The sequence below is a fragment of the Podarcis erhardii genome (genome assembly GCF_964252035.2).
Source record: "Podarcis erhardii genome assembly, chromosome: 1".
Taxonomy (NCBI): Eukaryota; Metazoa; Chordata; class Lepidosauria; order Squamata; family Lacertidae; genus Podarcis; species Podarcis erhardii.
Window position 1 is genome coordinate 122,124,278 of NC_138497.1, and position 20,339 is coordinate 122,144,616.

The following is a 20,339-nucleotide window of genomic DNA, read 5'->3' on the forward strand; positions in this document are numbered from 1 at the left end:
GCAAAGTTTGCAACCAAGAGCTACTTCCGGGTTAGCAGAGTTCGTAACCCACAGCATGTGTAACCAGGAACGTACGGTACATGCTCTGGTTATCTCCCGCTTGGACTACTGCAATGCGCTCTACGTGGGGCTACCTTTGAAGGTGACCCGGAAACTACAACTAATACAGAATGCGGCAGCTAGACTGGTGACTGGGAGCGGCCGCCAAGACCATATAACACCGGTCTTGAAAGACCTACATTGGCTCCCAGTACGTTTCCGAGCACAATTCAAAGTGTTGGTGCTGACCTTTAAAGCCCTAAATGGCCTCGGTCCAGTATATCTGAAGGAGCGTCTCCTCCCCCATCGTTCTGCCCGGACACTGAGGTCCAGCTCCGAGGGCCTTCTGGCGGTTCCCTCACTGCGAGAGGCCAAGTTGCAGGGAACCAGGCAGAGGGCCTTCTCGGTGGTGGCGCCCGCCCTGTGGAATGCCCTCCCATCGGATGTCAAGGCGATGGACAACTACCTGACATTCAGAAGACATCTGAAGGCAGCCCTGTTCAGGGAAGTTTTTAATATGTGACATTTTAGTGTATTTTTTATCTCTGTTGGAAGCCGCCCAGAGTGGCTGGGGAAACCCAGCCAGATGGGCGGGGTACAAATAATAAATTATTATTATTATTATTATTATTCGTAACCAGAGGTATCACTGTACTGTATTTATTTTTCCTGATTTTAGCTATAAAATGGTGGTTTTCTTGAGTCAAAATGAGAGTACGCCTAAACATTCTTTTAAGGAGGGAAGCACTGTGAAGAAGAAGAAGAAGAAGAAGAAGAAGAAGAAGAAGAAGAAGAAGAAGAAGAACAACAACAACAACAACAACAACAACAACAACTTGTAAGTGACTGGAAATAGACCGATACAACCATATCCTTACCTAGATGGACTGAATTAATTATTGGCTCTTCTGCAAAGGAAAGACTACATGAATCATAAACACATACAACTAATAGAGAGCGCCATTCAGGATATGCAGCTGGGAAAATCACCAGGACCAGATGGACTAACTGCGAGATACTATAAAGCACTGAAGGATTGGTTAATACAACCATTGAAAGAAGTTTGCAATCAAATTTTGGAAGGGAAAAAGGCTCCCGAATCGTGGAAGGAAGCATTCATTTCACTTATACCGAAGACAGAAACTGAGAAACATCAAGTTAAGAATTACCGCCCTATATCACTCTTGAATGTGGATTATAAAATTTTTGCAGACATTTTAGCAAAAAGATTCAAAAAAGTTTTGTTAGAGGAGATTCACAGGGACCAAACTGGCTTTCTACCAGGCAGGCAATTGTCAGACAATGTGAGGAATATTATAGACATTTTAGAACTTCTGGAAACTGGCATAAATAGAAAAGCTGTTTTGATTTTTGTGGACGCAGAGAAAGCCTTTGACAACATTTGTTGGAGCTTTATGAAGAGGAATCTCCAAGGGATGGGGGTAGGCAAAAACTTTGAAAATGGTATAAGTGCAATTTACTCTGAGCAAAAGGCCAAACTAATTGTAAATGGTATGGTTATGGACGAAATTCCAATAGAGAAAGGGACACGACAGGGATGCCCAATTTCCCCTCTATTGTTTATATCGGTACTGGAGGTTTTCCTAAATATGATCAGAAGAGACCAGCTGGTTAAAGGTATACAGGTCGGAACTAAACATTACAAGTTAAGAGCATTCGCAGATGATCTAGTCTTGACATTACAACAGCCAGAAACCAGTACAAAAAGAGTTTTGGAACTTATAGAAATATTTGGTCAGGTAGCAGGTTTTAAATTAAATAAACATAAGACAAAGGTGTTGGAAAAAAATCTTACGGTCGGGGAAAAAGATAGTTTTCAAAGAGAAACTGGTTTGGAAATTACTAAAAAGGTAAAATATCTGGGGGTGAATTTAACATCTAAGAATGTGAACCTATTTAAAGACAATTATGAGAAATGCTGGGCCGAAGTGAAGAAAGATTTCGATATATGGTCAAGATTGAGACTTTCCTTGTTAGGCCGAATTGCTGTTATCAAGATGAATGTATTGCCGAGATTGTTGTTTCTGTTCCAGACATTGCAAATTTTAGATAAGATGGACTGTTTCAAGAAGTGGCAGAAAGATATATCTAAATTTGTCTGGCAGGGCAAAAAACCCAGAATAAAATTTAAGATTTTGACTGATGCAAAGGATAGAGGGGGCTTTGCCCTGCCGGACTTAAAACTTTATTATGAAGCAGCGGCTTTTTGCTGGCTGAAACCATGGCTACTTCTTGAGAATACAGACATTCTGGACCTGGAAGGTTATGATAATAGTTTTGGTTGGCATGCATATTTATGGTATGACAAGGTAAAGGTACATAGAAATTTTAAAAACCATATTGTTAGGAAAGCATTGTATAATGTATGGAATCGATATAAAGATTTGCTTGAAAGTAAAACCCCCAGGTGGTTGTCACCAATGGAAGCCAAGGCGGTAAAAAGACTGAACATGGATACAGAGTGGCCAAAATATTGTGAAATTATAGAATATGATGGTGAAAAGTTGAAACTACAGAGTTTTGAGAAATTGAAACCTAAAGTTCGAGATTGGTTACATTATTTCCAGATCAATGAAACTTTTAAGCAGGACAGAAAACTAGGATTTCAGAAGGAGAGGTCAAAGTTAGAAACAGAATTGCTAGAACCCAATACCAAGAATTTGTCTAGAATGTATAATCTGCTGCTAAAATGGAATACACAGGATGAAACGGTTAAATCAGCTATGGTTAAGTGGGCACAGGATATTGGTCATGATATCATGTTTGCTGACTGGGAGCAGTTATGGACCACAGGTATTAAATTTACGGCATGCAGTGCCCTGAAAGAGAACATAATGAAAATGATCTATAGGTGGTACATGACTCCAGTCAAGCTTGCAAAGATATATCATTTGCCCAATAACAATTGTTGGAAGTGCAATGAATGTGAAGGAACTTTTTATCACCTTTGGTGGACCTGCCCAAAGATTAAGGCCTACTGGGAAATGATCTATAATGAAATTAAGAAAATCCTTAAGTGGACATTTGTAAAGAAACCGGAGGCTTTTCTCCTGGGCATGGTCGGCCAATTGGTACCAAAGAAAGATAGGACCTTTTTTATGTATGCAACAACAGCAGCAAGAATCCTTTTGGCGAAGTATTGGAAGACTAAAGAATTACCTACTCTGGAAGAATGGCAGACCAAGGTGACTGAATTTATGGGACTGGCAGAGATGACCGGCAGAATTCGTGACCAGAGGAAAGAGACAGTGGAGGAGGACTGGAAAAAATTTAAAATCTATCTTAAAAATTGTTGTAAAATTTCGGAATGTTAAGATGTCAAGGGATTGGATACAAAGAATTACAGCTATAAATTGAAATTTATAAAATAGAATTTTTTTAAAGAGAATTAAATATAAAAATGGGATGAAGAATTGCTAAAAATTTTTAAAATATGGATGCAGGGATGGGGAGGTTTGGGGAAGTCGTGTTATGTTTATTTGTTTTTTGTTTATGTTGTAAAATCAATAAAAATTATTTAAAAAAAAACAAACATAAACACATACAACTGCACTGCTCCCTAGGTTCTAGGTCAGGCACCTCCAAACTCGGCCCTCCAGCTGTTTTGGGACTATAATTCCCATCATCCCTGACCACTGGTCCTGTTAGCTAGGGATGATGGGAGTTGTAGTCCCTAAACAGCTGGAGGGCCGAGTTTGGGGGTGCCTGTTCTAGGTGTTCTGGGTGTGGTGAGTATGCACAAGTGCCCATCTCCCGTGCCACATGGACTCAGGCAAGTGCGTACACGTCGAAGTGAAGCTGTTATATATCCCAGCATGCAACTGGCCCCCGATTATCACATTTGAAGCAATCTTACCAATAGCACCTTCAAATCCATTGCGGGCTGTGTTTGGACACACAAGGCAGCACTCTCCCGGAGGGACCTGTGGATTTTCACATTCCAGAACATCGAGACATTGGATCTCATCGCAGAGAATGGCTCCGCTGTCGCAAACGCAAATCTGGCATGGGGACGGCTTCCAAATGTCTCTGTTCAGATACACCTGGCCATTCTGCGTGCAGGCGACCTCCTCGGTATCTAGTTCTAAAAGAAAGGAGAACAGAAGGCAATGTAAGTGGCTTCATTTTACTACACGGTGACAACACAATGTGTCAACAGAATGACAACCCCTCATGAGGTGCATGTGCTTCTTCACTTGTTTGTGACATGCAGGAATAGATCCTGGTTTCCTGCTGCGTACAAACCATGAGCCATGGCTTATTTTTTATTTTTGAAAAAGAAAAGCAAGGCAATAGCTCTAAGTTGGGACTCAGCTACATTAGTTTTTTAAAAGCGTTTAAAATGTGTTATATCGCTGCGACACCAGGTGGTGCTGTAGAGTTCCGACTTTCGGCAATGTGATTTCACATTAAGAGGTTTACAACATGTTTTCCTGAAACTTTTTTTTTTATATGTGTCTAGATCCAGCTCTGGAGTTTGTACCCTAAAGCTATTCTGCCAATTGTGAAAGCAACCAAAAGTGAAACAGATGTGTTGTTAACTATTACCTACCCACATTCTCACTTCTTGGCTTCCACGACCAAAAAAATCATCTAACCCGGTTGTTTGAGCTCTGATGCCTAGCATGAGTGGATAATTCATGGTTCCTGTTACACAGGCAGCCGCCCCTCTTCCTGCTCTGTCCTCTGATGTTTGGCATGTGGACTATGGCTCACTTAATGTGTCACCTTCAGAAATGACGAAGTTGTTCAGAATAGAAACAGAGGTTTCTGAGTTAAAAGAAGTTCTCTAGCTTGCTTTCAAATAAACCACAAAGTTACAGGCCTTGTGCTGGGGCTGCTAAATGTAGATTGTGTACATACCATACATTTAAAGCCCATTCCACTCCCCCCCACAAAAAAAATCCTAGGAACTGTAGTTTTCCACACCACATAGATACAACTCCCAGCAACCTCCCCCCCCCCGGTAGTTCTCAGGATTTGGGAGGGTGCTTTAAAAGTATGGTACATATGAAGCCTTAGTCTATGTACACATTAGTGGCTTAAAATGCAGAGAGGTCATCCCCCCCCCTCACTTTATCTCACGTTGCATTTGCATGTTGTAGTACACACCAGAGAGGGGCCAGAGATGTCTTCCCCGTTAATGCACATTACCTCTTTGGTTTTCCCCATGCCCACAACAAGAACCACCCCACTCCTTTTCATGAAGCTGTTGTCTGCACATGCTCTCTCATCCACACATATACTTTATCACGTATACAGTCATCAAACTGTTTTTTAAAACTATGAAAAACAAAAGTAACAAATAAAATAGTAGGATCGAAAGAAGCAAGAGAAATTGTTGCCAAAGTGAGTCTCCCTCGGTCACAAGCCAGGTGTTAGAAAGAGAGGGAAAGGAAACAAAATTAATAATAATAATAATCCACCAAGTGACAGGAGCTGTGGTCTAAACCACTGAGCCTCTTGGGCTTGCTGATCAGAAGGTCAGCGGTATGAATCTCCGCAGCAAGGTGAGCTCCCGTTGCTCTGTCCCAGCTCCTGCCAACCTAGCAGTTCGAAAGCACGTCAAAGTGCAAGTAGATAAATAGGTACCGCTGCAGCGGGAAGGTAAAGGGCGTTTCTGTGCGCTCTGGTTTCTGTCACGGTGTCCTGCTGTGCCAGAAGCAGTTTAGTCCTGCTGGCCACATGACCGGGAAAGCTGTCTGCAGACAAACGCTGGCTCCCTCAGCCTGAAAGCGAGATGAGCGCCACAACCCCATTGTCACCTTTCACTGGACTTAACCATCCAGGGCTTCTTTACCTTTACCTATCAGGGCTGGGGCTCCTGAACATTGGCTGTTTACGTGCCATATTTTTAAAGCACACATTTGCCCTGATTGCTAATCCTCGGAACCATAGTTTACCCATGTGATGGCCTGGGATTCGGACTTGGAGGCTGAACCTGAGGAATCCCAGCCTGCACAGGTTTCCCCGCCTCCAGAACCAGCTGAGCCGGGGCTGGGTCTTGAGCCTGAAGGGTCCTCAACTGTGCTGGATCCTCAGGCGCAGGCATCAACTGAGCCTGCTCTGGCCCCTGAGGTGACGGAGGACCCATTGCCTGAAGGTGCTCCACTCTCAGCCCCGTCAGGGGAGGCTGAGCTTGCCTCTGGGTCTGGTAGCCCTCCAGCCTCTCCTGAGCTGCAGAGGCTCAGGGCAGAGAGGCGGAGGGAACTAAGTTCCTGCAGGAGGAGTGCTTGCCTCCAGGCCAGGAGAGGCGAGTCACCTGTGGACTGGGGCTGCCCTATGCCTCGGGGCAGATAAAAGCCAGCCAGCCCCAGTCCCAAGTTGCGGGAGCAACATTGTTGGTAGCCAATTCCTGCCGGATTTCCTGACCTCGCCCGACTCCCTGCTTTGGACCCAGCTTCAGCTTTGACGGATGGCTTCAATACAGCACCCTCGACCTCAGACTAAACTTGGACCACGCCTCACAGAAACTCCATGGGACCAGCACAACCTTTCTGAGGTGAGACAGTGATGTTTAAAATAAAATTAAGTCGTATTTTGGAGTATCAATGGCTATGATGATGACCTCACCGTTTCGCTTTTTATGAGGCTGTTAAAAAGGTAAAGGTACCCCGACTGTTAGGTCCAGTCACAGACGACTCTGGGATTGTGGCGCTGAGGGAGCTGGCGTTTGTCCGCAGACAGTTTTTCCGGGTCATGTGGCCAGCATGACTAAGCCGCTTCTGGTGAACCAGAGCAGTGCACAGAAATGACGTTTACCTTCCCGCTGGAGCGGGATCTATTTATCTACTTGCACTTTGACGTGCTTTTGAACTGCTAGGTGGGCAGGAGCAGGGACCCAGCAATGGGAGTTCACCCCATTGCGGGGATTCGAACCGCCAACCTCCTGATCAGCAAGCCCGTTAGAGGCTGTTAAAAAGTAAAGGGACCCCTGACCATTTGGTCCAGTCGTGACCAACTCTGGGGTTGCGGCACTCATCTCGCTTTATTGGCCGAGGGAGCCGGCGTACAGCTTCCGGGTCATGTGGCCAGCATGTCTAAATTAAAGGGTTTAAGGAGGCCAAATCTCTCCTGCCTCCATTGAGAGCACAATATCTATTGTTGCTATTCCCCAGGAATAGGGTTGTGGGCTCAAGGCCCACACTGGGCAAAAGATTCCCACATTCCAAACTAGATGACCCTCATGGTCCCTTCCAATTCTATGGCCGAATTGGGACTTGTGGAGAATTTCTGCAGTTATTTCATTTAAAGAATTTAGTGTGCTACCGCTAGGTGGCAGAAAAAGCCAGCTAATAACTAGGTAGAATTATCTTCTTGCACAGTGAAGGAAAACAGGCCAGCCTTTCATTTGTTTGGACTTATTTGGGTTTGGGTTTGTCCTGGATTATGACTTCCTGCCAAAGCAACTTCTCAGAGTAAATATAATATCAACACTGCTGAGATGCTGAGGGTAATAAGCATTGTGCTTGCTCTCTTCAAGCAGCGATGGCAGCAGCATCTTCTGCTTGCTTATATTAGCGAATGAGGCTGACCTTTGAGAATTCACTCAGGACCTACCCAATGGCTTTTTACCAAGATGACTGAATCATCGCTCACCAAAATTGCTGGGAATATGAGAAACAGAGGAGAGAGAGAGGAGGACATGACCCAGATTCTCTTACCAAGAACGTCCTCCAGTATGTTCTCTTTTTTTATTTTTTAAGCATTTTTATTAGCAGGGGTGGATGAGAGTAAAAGCAAGCACTTATTCTTCTTCCCTATCCTTCTAGTTTCCAGACTCTGTGCTTCAATCCAAAGCAAGAACAGGGAAATAGATTGTGTTGGATTCCAGCTCCTTTCAAGACAAGCATGGCTGATGGTCAGATTCGGTAGGAGTGGCAGTCCAATCAACATCTGAAGGACCACATTTTCCCCATCACTGATCTGAAGGCCCCTAGCAATTACTAGTAGCCATTTTTCTGGCTACCAAATCGTTGTTCCCTAAGGCACATTTGAGAAGCAAGAATCTCCCCCCCCCCTTACCCGTTAAATTGATTTGCCATACAAAAGGTAACAGGATATGTCTTGGCATGAGCTGGACTTTCTAGAGAAATGGGCCTTCATCCACAACCCTTCTCAAGAGCAATTACTTTAAGGATGGAGAAAAGAACATGGAGAGAAGGTGAAAAGGCTCGGATGAAAAATTGACAAGATGAAGGTACGGAGAGAAGAAATTTAGAGATGGAACCATGAAAAGAGAAGCACACATTATGATAAGGGGACCCACAGTCTCACTTGGGCAGTGGGCACATCATGCATTTAAAGCACATGATTTCCCCCAAAGAATAAAGGGAACTATAGTTTACCCTCACAGAGCTACAAGTACTCTTAGCAAACTGCAGTTGCCAGGATTTGGGGGGGGGGCATATGCTTTGAACCACAGGCTTGTGGTTTAAGGCTGCTTGATATGTTCATCACAGGGGTTTGGTGTTGGCTACAGACATGGAATACAGTGGTACCTTGGTTGTTGAACTTAATCCATTCCGGGAGTCTGTTTGACTCCCGGAACTGTTCGAAAACCAAGGCGTGGCTTCTGATTGGCTGCAGCAGCTTCCTGCACTCAATTGGAAGCCGCATCAGCTGTGCTGGACGTTCAGTTTCCAAAAAACATTCGCAAACTAGAACACTTACTTCCGGGTTTGCGGCGTTCGGGAGCCAACTTGTTCAACGACTAAGCCATTCGAGAACCAAAGTACCACTGCAGTTAATCTCACCCACCTTTATCCAGCTTTAATATGGTAAGTTAACAGATAAATAGGTCTGTTTCATTGGACATGTGAAATGAGTAATTATGTAGTGAGAGAACAATGCAAATTCACTGAAAATTATGTGGCTCATTGTAAGCTTGTGGGCAAGTTACTCTCAGCCCAACCTACCAGCCCAGGCTGCTGCTAAGAATAAAATGGGATAAAAATAAAATGGGATAAAATGGGATTAAAATAAAATGGGATTAAAAACTATATACAGTACAGTGGCCAGGTTAAGAACCGGGTTCTTCAGGTTAAGAACTTAATTCATTCTTTACCTCGGGTTAAGAACTGAATTCGTTCCGGAGGTCCATTCTTAACCTGAAACTGTTCTGCAGAGGCTGCAAAGTCCTCTGCAAACCAGCAGCCCACATGTTAGTCATAGGTTTACAGTGGTTCCTCTGGTTACGTACTTAATACGTAGGTTGTTAACCTGAAACTGTTCTTAACCTGAAGCACCACTTTAACTAATGGGGCCTCCTGCTGCTGCCACGCCACCGCTGCACAATTTCTGTTCTCATCCTGAAGCAAAGTTTTTAACCCAAGATTCACCCGGGAGATTTAGCGGAGTCTGTAACCTGAAGCATCTGTAACCTCAAGCATATGTAACCCGAGGTACCACTGTATTAAATATTCCTAAATATTAAATAAAGTCGAAAGAAGAAAATGGTAAGTCTGCTTACCTTATTTGGTAGGCAGCGTTATGGCCGGGCCCTGTGTAACCTGGCCAAGGGTCAGAGATTGGCATGCTCCCCACTACTGCCTCCCCACGCTGTTGGCACTGGGTGGGGCCCCGCTCAAGGGACAGGCCTCGCCAACCTATCAGCGCCGACAGGGGTGTGTCCATAGGGAATTTAAACTCTGACGCGGTGAGGGAAGCACAATTGTCTTAAAGGCACCACTGCATTCCCTTCTACAAACTCTCCTCTATTTTTTCCACCTCCCCCCTCTGAATTTCATGCAATAAGCGTCAATGAATTAATCTTTCTGCATAGCAAACCAGAAGCGCAGAAATAAATCAAAGTGAAAGCTGCTATGCTATGCTCCGCAGATGTGCTGTGCAAAGAAATGAGATATACTGTTTAATAATCCTATTGCCACTCTACGGCACCACCCATGTGCCTGAGCCAGAGGCTGCAAATGAGATTCTAGTGGCTAAGATTCATGGATATGCCAAAATGATTATTCCATCATTAAGCATTTTTATTGATTTCATTGAGAGAGAACGTTAGGAGTGTTCTGCCTAAGCTTAGCGGGTGCCCTAGAAATGCCCTCCAGATGTTGTTGAATTGCAGATACCATCATCCCTGGCCATTGGCCATGCTGGATGGAGGCTGATGAGAGCTCAAGTCCAACAAAATCCAGATAGCCATAGGTTGTCCATCGACCTATGTCCTAGAGAATGACCCATATTTTCTGCCATCGAGTTCAGAGGCAGATCTGCATGAGTTTCTGAACAGATGAGTAGATATGGACAACACTGGCTCGAATGAATGAAGCCTCTCACGATGAACCACTCCAGAAATGATCTGGATAGTAGCTTGGAGTTTACTATCATAAAACTCTCTAAAGGGAGAGATTTGCATTTTGTGTGACCTTAAATACAAAGGTTTCCTACCTCAGGCGTACCAGGGCATGTGCCACTGAGGAAATGCCTATGGGATGAGATCCTATTACAAATTTTTACTCCTGTACATCAGGCGCACTGGGATCACCACATGCACTTTGGCACATCACATGACAAAAAGTACATGGTCTCCAACTGCCCTGAAACTGCCAGAAATGTTACGAATACCCTTTGGCCAACATGGTTCCTCACTATGTCCCAAATTCTGCAAGAAGGGAAAGGGAGTGGGGAAGGGGGGGCAGGGGGGAGGAAGAGGCCAGTCGCCTCACATGGGCATAGTCAGTGGGACCCATTGGGAGGGGAGGGGGCAGGGTGGCAGTTGCTGCACTGTGCTCCTCAGCTTGTAGTGCTCAATGTGACTATGGTGAAGGTGGGGGCACAAGAAGCCTGTTGTTGTTTAGTCATTTAGTCATTTAGTTGTGTCCGACTCTTCATGACCCCATGGACTCCTGTCTTCCACTGCCTCCCACAGTTTGGTCAGACTCATGCTGGTAGCTTCGAGAACACTATCCAACCATCTCGTCCTCTGTCGTCCCCTTCTCCTTGTGCCCTCCATCTTTCCCAACATCAGGGTCTTTTCCAGGGAGTCTTCTCTTCTCATGAGGTGGCCAAAGTATTGGAGCCTCAGCTTTAGGATCTGTCCTTCCTGTGAACACTCAGGGCTGATTTCCTTCAGAATGGATAGGTTTGATCTTCTTGCAGTCCATGGGACTATCAATAGTCTCCTCCAGCACCATAATTCAAAAGCATCAATTCTTCGGCGATCAGCCTAAGGGGGTACAGTTCAAGCAGACACACAGGGGCCCTTCGCTGATCATAGCCACTGACCACAGACACTACGTTACTGGCGCAGAAGTGCCGCCTTGTAAACACCCAGCCCAGGTGCCTCTTCTGACATCCAAGGCAGGCTGATGAAAGCCTTGTGGTTTTGCTATATATCATCCCACATATAGCCAAGACATTTGCCAATATGGTACATACTCCTCTTGGCAACAACTGTTGGGGTGTCAGGATACTGTCAGCGGCTCCCAGCTGGTTGCTCAGGAAAGTATAAAGACAAGGAAAAGTTTATTACAGCCCTTTTTTATTTTAATCTTTTCAGAGAGAGGTTACAGAACCCAGCCTCTTGGATAATGGTGTTGTCCTGAGTGAATCTCCACCCCCACCCCCTTCTCTCCCACTTTCTTACTCGTCATCATCACCACCTACTCTGCGGGTGACACTAAGTGCCCTCTGTCTTTGAGCTCTTTGCTCTCCTACTTCTAAGGCTCGCCGGCTTCTGGGAGATAGAGGGTCTGGAATGCTTTCTGATGACAACATGTCAGCCGGGTGTTGCTCCTCCTCTCCCATGGTTTCCCAACTTTCCCCCTCATCTGCCTCTGAGCTGCGACCTCCCTCAAACCCCTGTTGTAAGGCTCTGAAAAAGGCTGCATATAAATCTTATAAATTAATAAATAGTCTAGGTCAGGCATGTTCAAAGTCCGTTTCGGGGACCTAATCCAGTCCCCGTGGCAATATACAGTATGTCCTGTGTTGTGAAATCCCAATTTCAAAAGCTGAACAACTTTGTGGTAAAATTGTAAAAAAAAGCTCAACAACTTCAATCCTAAAAAAACTTTGGTCGGCCCTCACGCATGTTCACTTCATCAGATCTGGCCCTCTTTGAAAAAAGTTTGGGCACACCTGGTCTAGGGGGTTCTGTTGGAGGGTCCTGTTGCTTTTATTATTGCTCTAATTTTAAAAAAAAATATTTTCAAGTGCTTTTAACTGCTTCTTAACTTGTGCATTTTTATTTATATTTTAACACCAGGCAAAAATGTTTCTCTAATTTAACATTCTAAGGCCTTTTAAATGTGTTTGTGGGAGAGGGGTTATTGGGCTTTCTATTTGTTTTACTTTGTTAGTTTGTTAGTTTATTTTGTGTTCTCCTTTCGTATTTTACTGTTGGGAACCTCCATGCGATCTTCGGATGAAGGGCAATATACAAATTTAATAAATAAATAAATGAAAACATATAAATAGAGGGGCCTGATTCAGCCGTCTCTTCTACTGATCTTATAGGGCAGTACCCCATCAACCTCAATCTGCCTGCAGCCGGCTCCCCAACTGCCTGCCTTTGTGCTTGCAACTACTCAACAGGGTGGCACTAGCAACTCCCATGATCCCTAGCTAACAGGACCAGTGGTCAGGGATGATGGGAATTGTAGTCCCAAAACAACTGGAGGGCCGAGTTTGCCTATGCCTGCACTAGCCTGTCAGCTCCCTCTTTCTTAGTCTCATTGTTTCCTTTGTAGAATTGATCAAGGAAGATGATGGGGACAAAACTAGCATGAGGACTCAGCTATACAGCAGCAAATAAAACGTTTTAGGTGTGTTTTAAGTGCAATATACAATGTGACACCAGATGGCGACGGCGAGCGTTATGGAAAATTCAATGTATTTTTTCAAAACGCTTTTTGAAAAAAACATATTCAGAGCAATTTAAATATGTATCTAGACTCCACTGAGTAGGCCCCTCTCTGCTTTCCATACTATCGGTCCCAATACGCACCAGCCATCACTGGAAGGAAGGGCTAGAAGTTGCAGTGGTGGGTGACATTGTGGGGTTCACATTTCCATGCAACAGAGGCCTCACCACAAAAGCAAGCAAAATTGCTAGTGTAGGAGTAAGTCCTCATGCAGAGAAGAGTCAAGTTCTGCCACATGCTCATTATTCTCTACATTCTGACAGGGGGCTGAGGAGGAGACTGCGTGCTGGATTCTAATTTGATTCAAAATTCTGAGCGCCTTCCAAAATGGCCACTGTCCAAGGACTTTAAGAAACTCAAGGCTAAGTAGCAGTCCAAGTCATCTTCCCATCGATGGTTATCTTATAACACACTCCTCTTCCTCTGCTATGAAAATACGCAAAACTGGCTTGACCCAAGATCATCACCACACAAAAATGAATGTTTGCACAGTCATTTCAATTGGGGGCAACATCCCACTGCCAAAACTCTGAGAAGTTATCCTTTGTACACAGCCACCGATGGCTATGGAGTTCTGACATACATTGAATTTTGCTGGCGGTAGAAATGAACCCAACACCCTTTTCTAAAATAATATTAGGACATGTCAGACACCCAGGTGGAATTTAGCATTTAAGATAGCCCTCTTATCATTCAGCGTCCAGCGCAAACCAGATTGTATAAAATCTAGGTGGAGAAAGAATTCCCTTGTGGAATTCCAGCTATAGGATAGATAGATAGCTAGAGATATCATTCCAGCACTCAAATTCCATTCTATATTCCAGTACATCCCTGAAGCATTAATAAACAGGAGTCACAGAGTCTGAAGGGGGAGGAGGATATAGGAAATAACAAAATAAATAATATTCAGCTTCACATATTTCTGGGGTTGAGGGGTGGCTCACATTAAGCACAACTTAAAAGATCTGATCAGTAAAAATAACTATTGTAAGGGAAAAATTCAACCCCATACTATGCCATTATTAAGACAGAGCAATAATTTCAGCTTGCAGGGTGGAATGAACCCACTATCCACCCCATGTCACCCTGAGGTTTTTTCCCACCCCCTCAAAACAACTTGGGGGAGTATGGGGAGACACAGGGCAAGAAAACCCCGTCGCACAACTTGTGTGTTCTATGGTCCTTGCATGGGCTTCCCCTGAAGGAAACTCATTAGTTTAATCATCCCCACTGGTTTTGTATCAATTGAGCTGAAAACATGGAGAACAGGTAAACATCTGAATGCCCTTTCCTTGCCTTTGTCCCATCACAATCTCCTGAACATATCAGAATGGCCGTTTATCAAATAAGAATTTAACCCCGCTTTAGAACTCATTTCTTCTAAAGATCCTGCAAAACCTGACCAGATAAATATTTGTGCTGTGCTTCAGACACGATAGCACAGATGCAGTGTTGTCTTGTAGAATACTACACTGTGCTACTTTTCTTCCTTCTAAAGCTTTCGCAAAGTCAACATCTTTCCATTGAAACATTGCCCTAGCTCCATTAGCACCATCTGAAATGAAGCATTTGATACCAAAACTCTCTGCTTCTTGTTCGCTACAATCCCCACCTATCTGTTGTCTTCTTTCCCTCAGTGCCCCCTGCACTGCCTCAATTTACATTGCAAGTTCTGTCGGCGACTGGCAGGATGCTGACAAGTGGACACCAGGAGAAGGGGAGCTGGAGTCTGACTCCAGAGATGGGGTCAGTGATTTGTGGGGAACTGTTCCAGCCAGGTGAGAAGAGTCGGAGGCAGGGGAAGCTTCAGAGCTAGAGGGTGGAGCACAAGATGGGTTGGAAGAAGAGGAGGAAAGAGCAGGTCAGGCTCCCCACCCTCTTCTGAACCACTTTCTCCTAGTACCATGAGCGGACTGAAAAGGGATGAGCAGAGGAAGACGCCATGCAGGCATAGTCTCCAGCTGCGTGCATGCAGCCCATTGTGGGAAGGTTTATTTAAATAGTTATCCTTTGTTAGGCATAGCAAACCACACATTATCAAACAGACACCATATACAAATTGTGCAAAATATGAGCTCAACATAACAAGGTTTGTCCCGGTCAGATCTTTGACTCCAGAGAAAATCAATTTGCATAAATAATACAATAAGCACTACCTAATCCCCGATCAATTAAGAACCACTAATTCTCTTTATAATGACCCAGTCTTTCTACATGGACACCACTCAGTATATAAATGGTTAGGAAGTGATCTCCTGTTGCTCCATGAAGTGGAGACCTGGGAATAGCTGCCTAGACACTAGATAGGTGTGTGAATTCGTTAACTCTTTGACAATAGAGTTAACGAACGTGTACGTTCCTTTGGCTGGGAAGCACCTTTGACAAGGAGCAGGGATCTGTCTTTTGCTGAAGTTAGTCCAGGGTTGAACAATATAGCACCCTCCAGATGTTGTTGGACTACAATTCCCATCAGCCCCAAGATGGATGATGGAAGCTGTAGTCCAGCAACACCTGGAAAGTACCATATTGGCTACCTCTGTGGCAGTTTTCCAAATGTCATATACACTGTTGATAATATGTAACATTTGTTATTGTTGTTGTTTATTAAAAGCAGCCCTAGTTATCTGCATTTTTCCATATCAATGCAAACTATTGTTTGCAAGGTATTTGCAACCCCAAATCCTTTGAGAGGCTAGTTGTTGTTGGGTTTTTTTTTAAAAAAAAATTAAAAATTATTATTTGGCTCTATACATTTTTCCATCCTGAGCTTTTGGGGGAGGCAGGGGAGGAGAAATTTAAAATCAAAGTATTAACGCCTGCAATCTAGCCATTCCCCCCCCCTCCCAGAATGCATATTCCACACAATGGGCTCAAGTTTTGACCTAGATGGTTTCCTTCCTTCTCCCCCACTTTCCAAAAATACGGTCTCCTAATTAGAAAGTTCTGCCTACTTCACAGAGAAGATGGTTTTGATTCAAGCTCCAACATGCTCAGCTGAAGAGCAAATTACAGCCCTTGCTCCTCCTGTAGCTGGAAAAGCCGCATGAATAACTTGCTGACTGCACAGCAAAACTATTCATCTAATGTAATGCTGGGCCTGTGGGAAATTTAAAAAAAGAAAGAAAGAAAGGGCAGCAAGAAAAGCTGCAGTAATGCCAAGAAGAAAAACTCAGACTCCCAATTTCCTCTTCGGATTTGCCCAGCTCACAGTCAGCAAGTTTTTATTCCCTGCTGACAAAGAGCAGGCTTTCTGACATCCCACGGTACTGAGGATAAAAAGACATCAAGGCTCTGACAGGATTATGTAAAATGCTACCTGGTATAGCATTCTAACCACTCACGCAGGAAGAAAGTGCCACTCGCCAAAGAAAGTGCACACACAATTCTCGTTTTTGCCTGCAATCTCACAGGCACACATACACACTTACTCCTGAGTAAACTGATTAGTGTGCAGGTTAACACTGATACATTTTTTATGTATATTTTTTTGGCAAGCCATTCTGAGAGCCTTTTTGAGATTACTTGAACAAATAAATAATGAAATATACATTTTTTAAAAAAACCAGAAGCATTTTTACTTGGTATTATAGGTCAGGACATTAATAGCCAAGATGTTAAATTGTTTTTATATGCAACAACTGCGGCAAGAGTATTGTTAGCCCAGAAATGGAAACAAGAAGAAATTCCGACGAAAGAAGAATGGCAGGCGAAATGAATGGACTGTGCAGAATTGGACAAAATGACAGGAAGGATTTGAAACCTGCGGGACCAGAGATTTACAGAAGATTGGAAGAAGTATATGAATTATTTGAAGAGCAACTGTAATCAACAAATTACGCTAGTAGGACTAAAGAAGTTTTGTAAGGAGAAATATACGAAGTGTTACAAAGTAGAAAAAGATAGAGATATTGGTTATGACTTTGAAATGTAATAGGGAAGATAAGAAATGCATACTGAGAGATTAGACTGGAAAATTTTCAGACAGGATTGATGGAAGTCAAAAATTTGAATAAGATGTAAAAGTATGTTTAATTATTGTTGAAAATGATATGTTTAAAACACACACACACACACACACACACACACATATATATAATGATAAACACATAGACAATCCAGCTGAAAGCATTCTTCCTCCGGAACGTTCTTTAATGCAGGCTTTACCAACCTGGTGCCCTGCCAACACTGGGAATGGTGAGTGTTGTAGTCCAAAATATCTGGAGGTCACCAGGTTGGAGAAGGTTCCTTTAATAGAATGAAAGGGGCTCCAGACCTCTGAAGCAGTGTGGTAAATGATAATTTGAGGGGCGACAGTGCCTCCTCACAGGCCCTCCAACCCTTTTGAGGGCGGCTGGAGCAAACAGTGAAGTGGTTTGCAGAAGAGCGACTTGTGGTCAGAGGCACCGGGTTGCCCCCAAGATTGGGGAGCCGGCACACAACACACGTCACATACATCTCCCAATGCTGGGGCCCTCAACACTGGGGGGCTGGGCCCCCTTCTAACAAATATTGAGGGGGCTGAAGACACCTCCACCCCCTAGAGTTGGCACACCTGATCGTGATGACTGGGAGCAAAAGGTGAAATCCCACGAGATTTGGGATTTCATATGAAATTTCAAGTTTTGGAGTAGGCCTGTATAATGCTCCTCTCGACATGGCCTCCCCTCACTCAGCTTAGCGGACGGAATGCTCCACCCATACCCAGTGTCGGATTTATGTATAAGCTAAACAAGCTATAGGACGCCCCAAAAAAATAAAGAAAAAAACTAGATGTACATTTCCAAAATCTAAGTTCAACAATTACTTTGATAAATACATATTTTTTAATGTGCAAATGGCATTAGATACCTATTAGGTCCATAAATTACCTTACAGCATATATTCAATACAAAAATAGCGACAATTTGTTGTTGACAAAGGACAGCTGGACATATAAAGGGCCCCATTACCTTCAGTAGCTATGGGCCTCGTCAAACCTAAATCCGGCCCTGCCCATACCCTATATAAAGATTTCCTCAGGTTTTTGTGGCGCTGTGGTCTAAACCACTGAGCCTAGGGCTTCTCGATCAGAAGGTCGGTGGTTCAAACCCCCACGGCGGGGTGAGCTCCCGTTGCTTAGTCCCAGCTCCTGCCAACCTAGCAGTTTGAAAGCACGTCAAAGTGCAAGTAGATAAATAGGTACCACTCCGGCAGGAAGGTAAACAGCGTTTCTGTGCACTGCTCTGGTTTCGCCAGAAACGGCTTAGTCATGCTGGCCATATGACCCAAAAAAACTGTCTGCGGACAAACGTCGGCTCCTTTGGCCAGTAAAGCGAGATGAGCGCCGCAACCCCAGAGTCGTTTGCGACTGGACTTAACTGACAGGGGTCCTTTACCTTTACCTTTACTTTTGGAACCCAGAAACATTTCCCCATGCTGTCCTGATCAGCCCTGGATGGGCATGTTTTTCGCATTCCATGGCTTATCATGGGTAAATCATTCTCGCTGAATAATCATCTCAATCTTACAGACAGTATGGTGAAAGCAAGCCAGAGATTGGGATGGACTAAGGTAATTAGGATGTGTAGTTATTTCCCAATCTCAATGCCTTTGTAAACAGTGGTGCATTTTTAAAGTAACCCATGGAGTTAACATGCCCAACTTATTTTGACTTTTCGCAGATTTTGAAATCTAAAATCCCATTTGGATCATGTTACAATGATTCGTTTGACCTGCAAAGCCAACATTTTCCAGGAGGCTGATTTGGAATGAAACTGCTGTAGCTAACAAAACCACTTTCAACATATAACAACAAAACTAAAGGCAGCGGTGATTCTTTATTTTTTATTTTAAGCTGCAAAAAAGAAAGAAGGTCATTTTACAATCACAGGGTTGTCGCATGGTTTTCAACACATGCATATTAGTTATTGTTCTTTTTCTTTTAGGATTACTGTTTCTGGGACACAGGAAATGAAAGAAAGGTTTTACTTTAGGCTATGGGGCCCTTATTATTAACATGTGGCTCCTTGCATTGGGATCAAGTATTATGAAACTCTCCACTACGTCAGACAGAGAGTCTCCGTGAAACATCCATATCCGAATTAAAATTCAGGAAAGGATGTGCACTTTAAAACAAATCACCATATGCTTTGCAGTTCATCTATCATCTATTTCTGTACCACAAAAGGCAACCTTCTGTCTACTAGTAGCATTCGTTATTTCTCCCTCTCCATTCAGTTTAATCCTTTACAAAACCAAGGGGCAGGTTTATTAAGGAAATGTAGGTATGGCTAGTGTTATGTACCAAGCTTGGATCCTAGAACAATAGTCAGGTAGGGTCCTAGAATGAAGCAACCTGATTGGCTTGCGGGAGCAGCCCAATCAGACTCCAAGAGGAAGTTAATCAGCCTATTAGGCCGGTAGAATCCTAGGATACAACAACTGATTGGCCTGCAGTAGCAGCCCAATCAGCCTCCAGGAGGGAAACAGAATCAACCAATCAGAAGGGACTCATTGTGTAAACAATGTATATAAAGCCTGAGGTTTGGAGGGAAATTCATTCACTGTTTTTCGAGCTGCAATAAAGAGCATGAAATCACTACGCGACTCCGAGTATATTTCACTGGTGACAGAACCTCTTCAGTTTCTGTTAAGTATCTGAGTCCTGTCAACTACAGTGGAACCTCTGTTTGTGACATAATCCGTTCAGGAGGTCCATCCCGAGGTCGAAAACCGTCGTTGGGAAAGGTGCCATTTTGTACAGGTGCAGGCGGCGATTGCCCGCTTCTGCGCATGTGTGAACGCCAATTGCCCGCTTCTGTCCATGCGCGAATGGTGGCAAACCCTCCAGTTACTTCCGGGTTTGCCGCGGTCGCAACTTGGAATGAGCGTAAGAAGAGGCAGTGGTAAACAGAGGTTCAACTGTACACTCATACCTGACGGTATTTATGAGAAACAGCTACAAGAGACAGCAGAAAATATTCTAGCAGAAGCTATGTTAATGCCACCTGTTTAAACAATTTAAGTTGCAATCCTATACTCACTTGCCTAGCAGTAAAGCCCATTGGACTCAATGGGGCTGACTTCTGGGTATAGACATACACAGTGCTTTTTTTTTCTTTAAATAAAATGTTTAAGAGTACTCTCATTTTGACTCAAGAAAATCACCATTTTATAGTTCAAATCGGGGAAAATAAATATAGTAAATGGACAAAAGTACAAAGATTCACAAAATGTTAAGGGGTATGCGTACCCCTGCGTCCACCCAGAGAAAAAGCACTGCACGTATAGCAACTTTCACCCATTTGGTGCCCTCCCAGACAATGAGCTACAACTACTGCTGTGCTGGCCAGGAATGATTAGAGTTGTGATCCAACAATATCTGGAAAAAACCGGCTTGGCAAAGACTGGTGTATA

General features: G+C 43.8%; 1 protein-coding gene across 1 annotated transcript in view; it reads right to left on the minus strand.

Moving 5' to 3' along the window:
* Nucleotides 1–20,339, minus strand: part of COL5A2 (collagen type V alpha 2 chain) — a 187,401-nt gene that overhangs the window by 101,941 nt on the left and 65,121 nt on the right. The window contains exon 2 of the mRNA XM_081855923.1: nucleotides 3,917–4,144. Coding sequence (XP_081712049.1) covers nucleotides 3,917–4,144 — 228 coding nt within the window. The remainder of the gene's footprint in view (nucleotides 1–3,916; nucleotides 4,145–20,339) is intronic.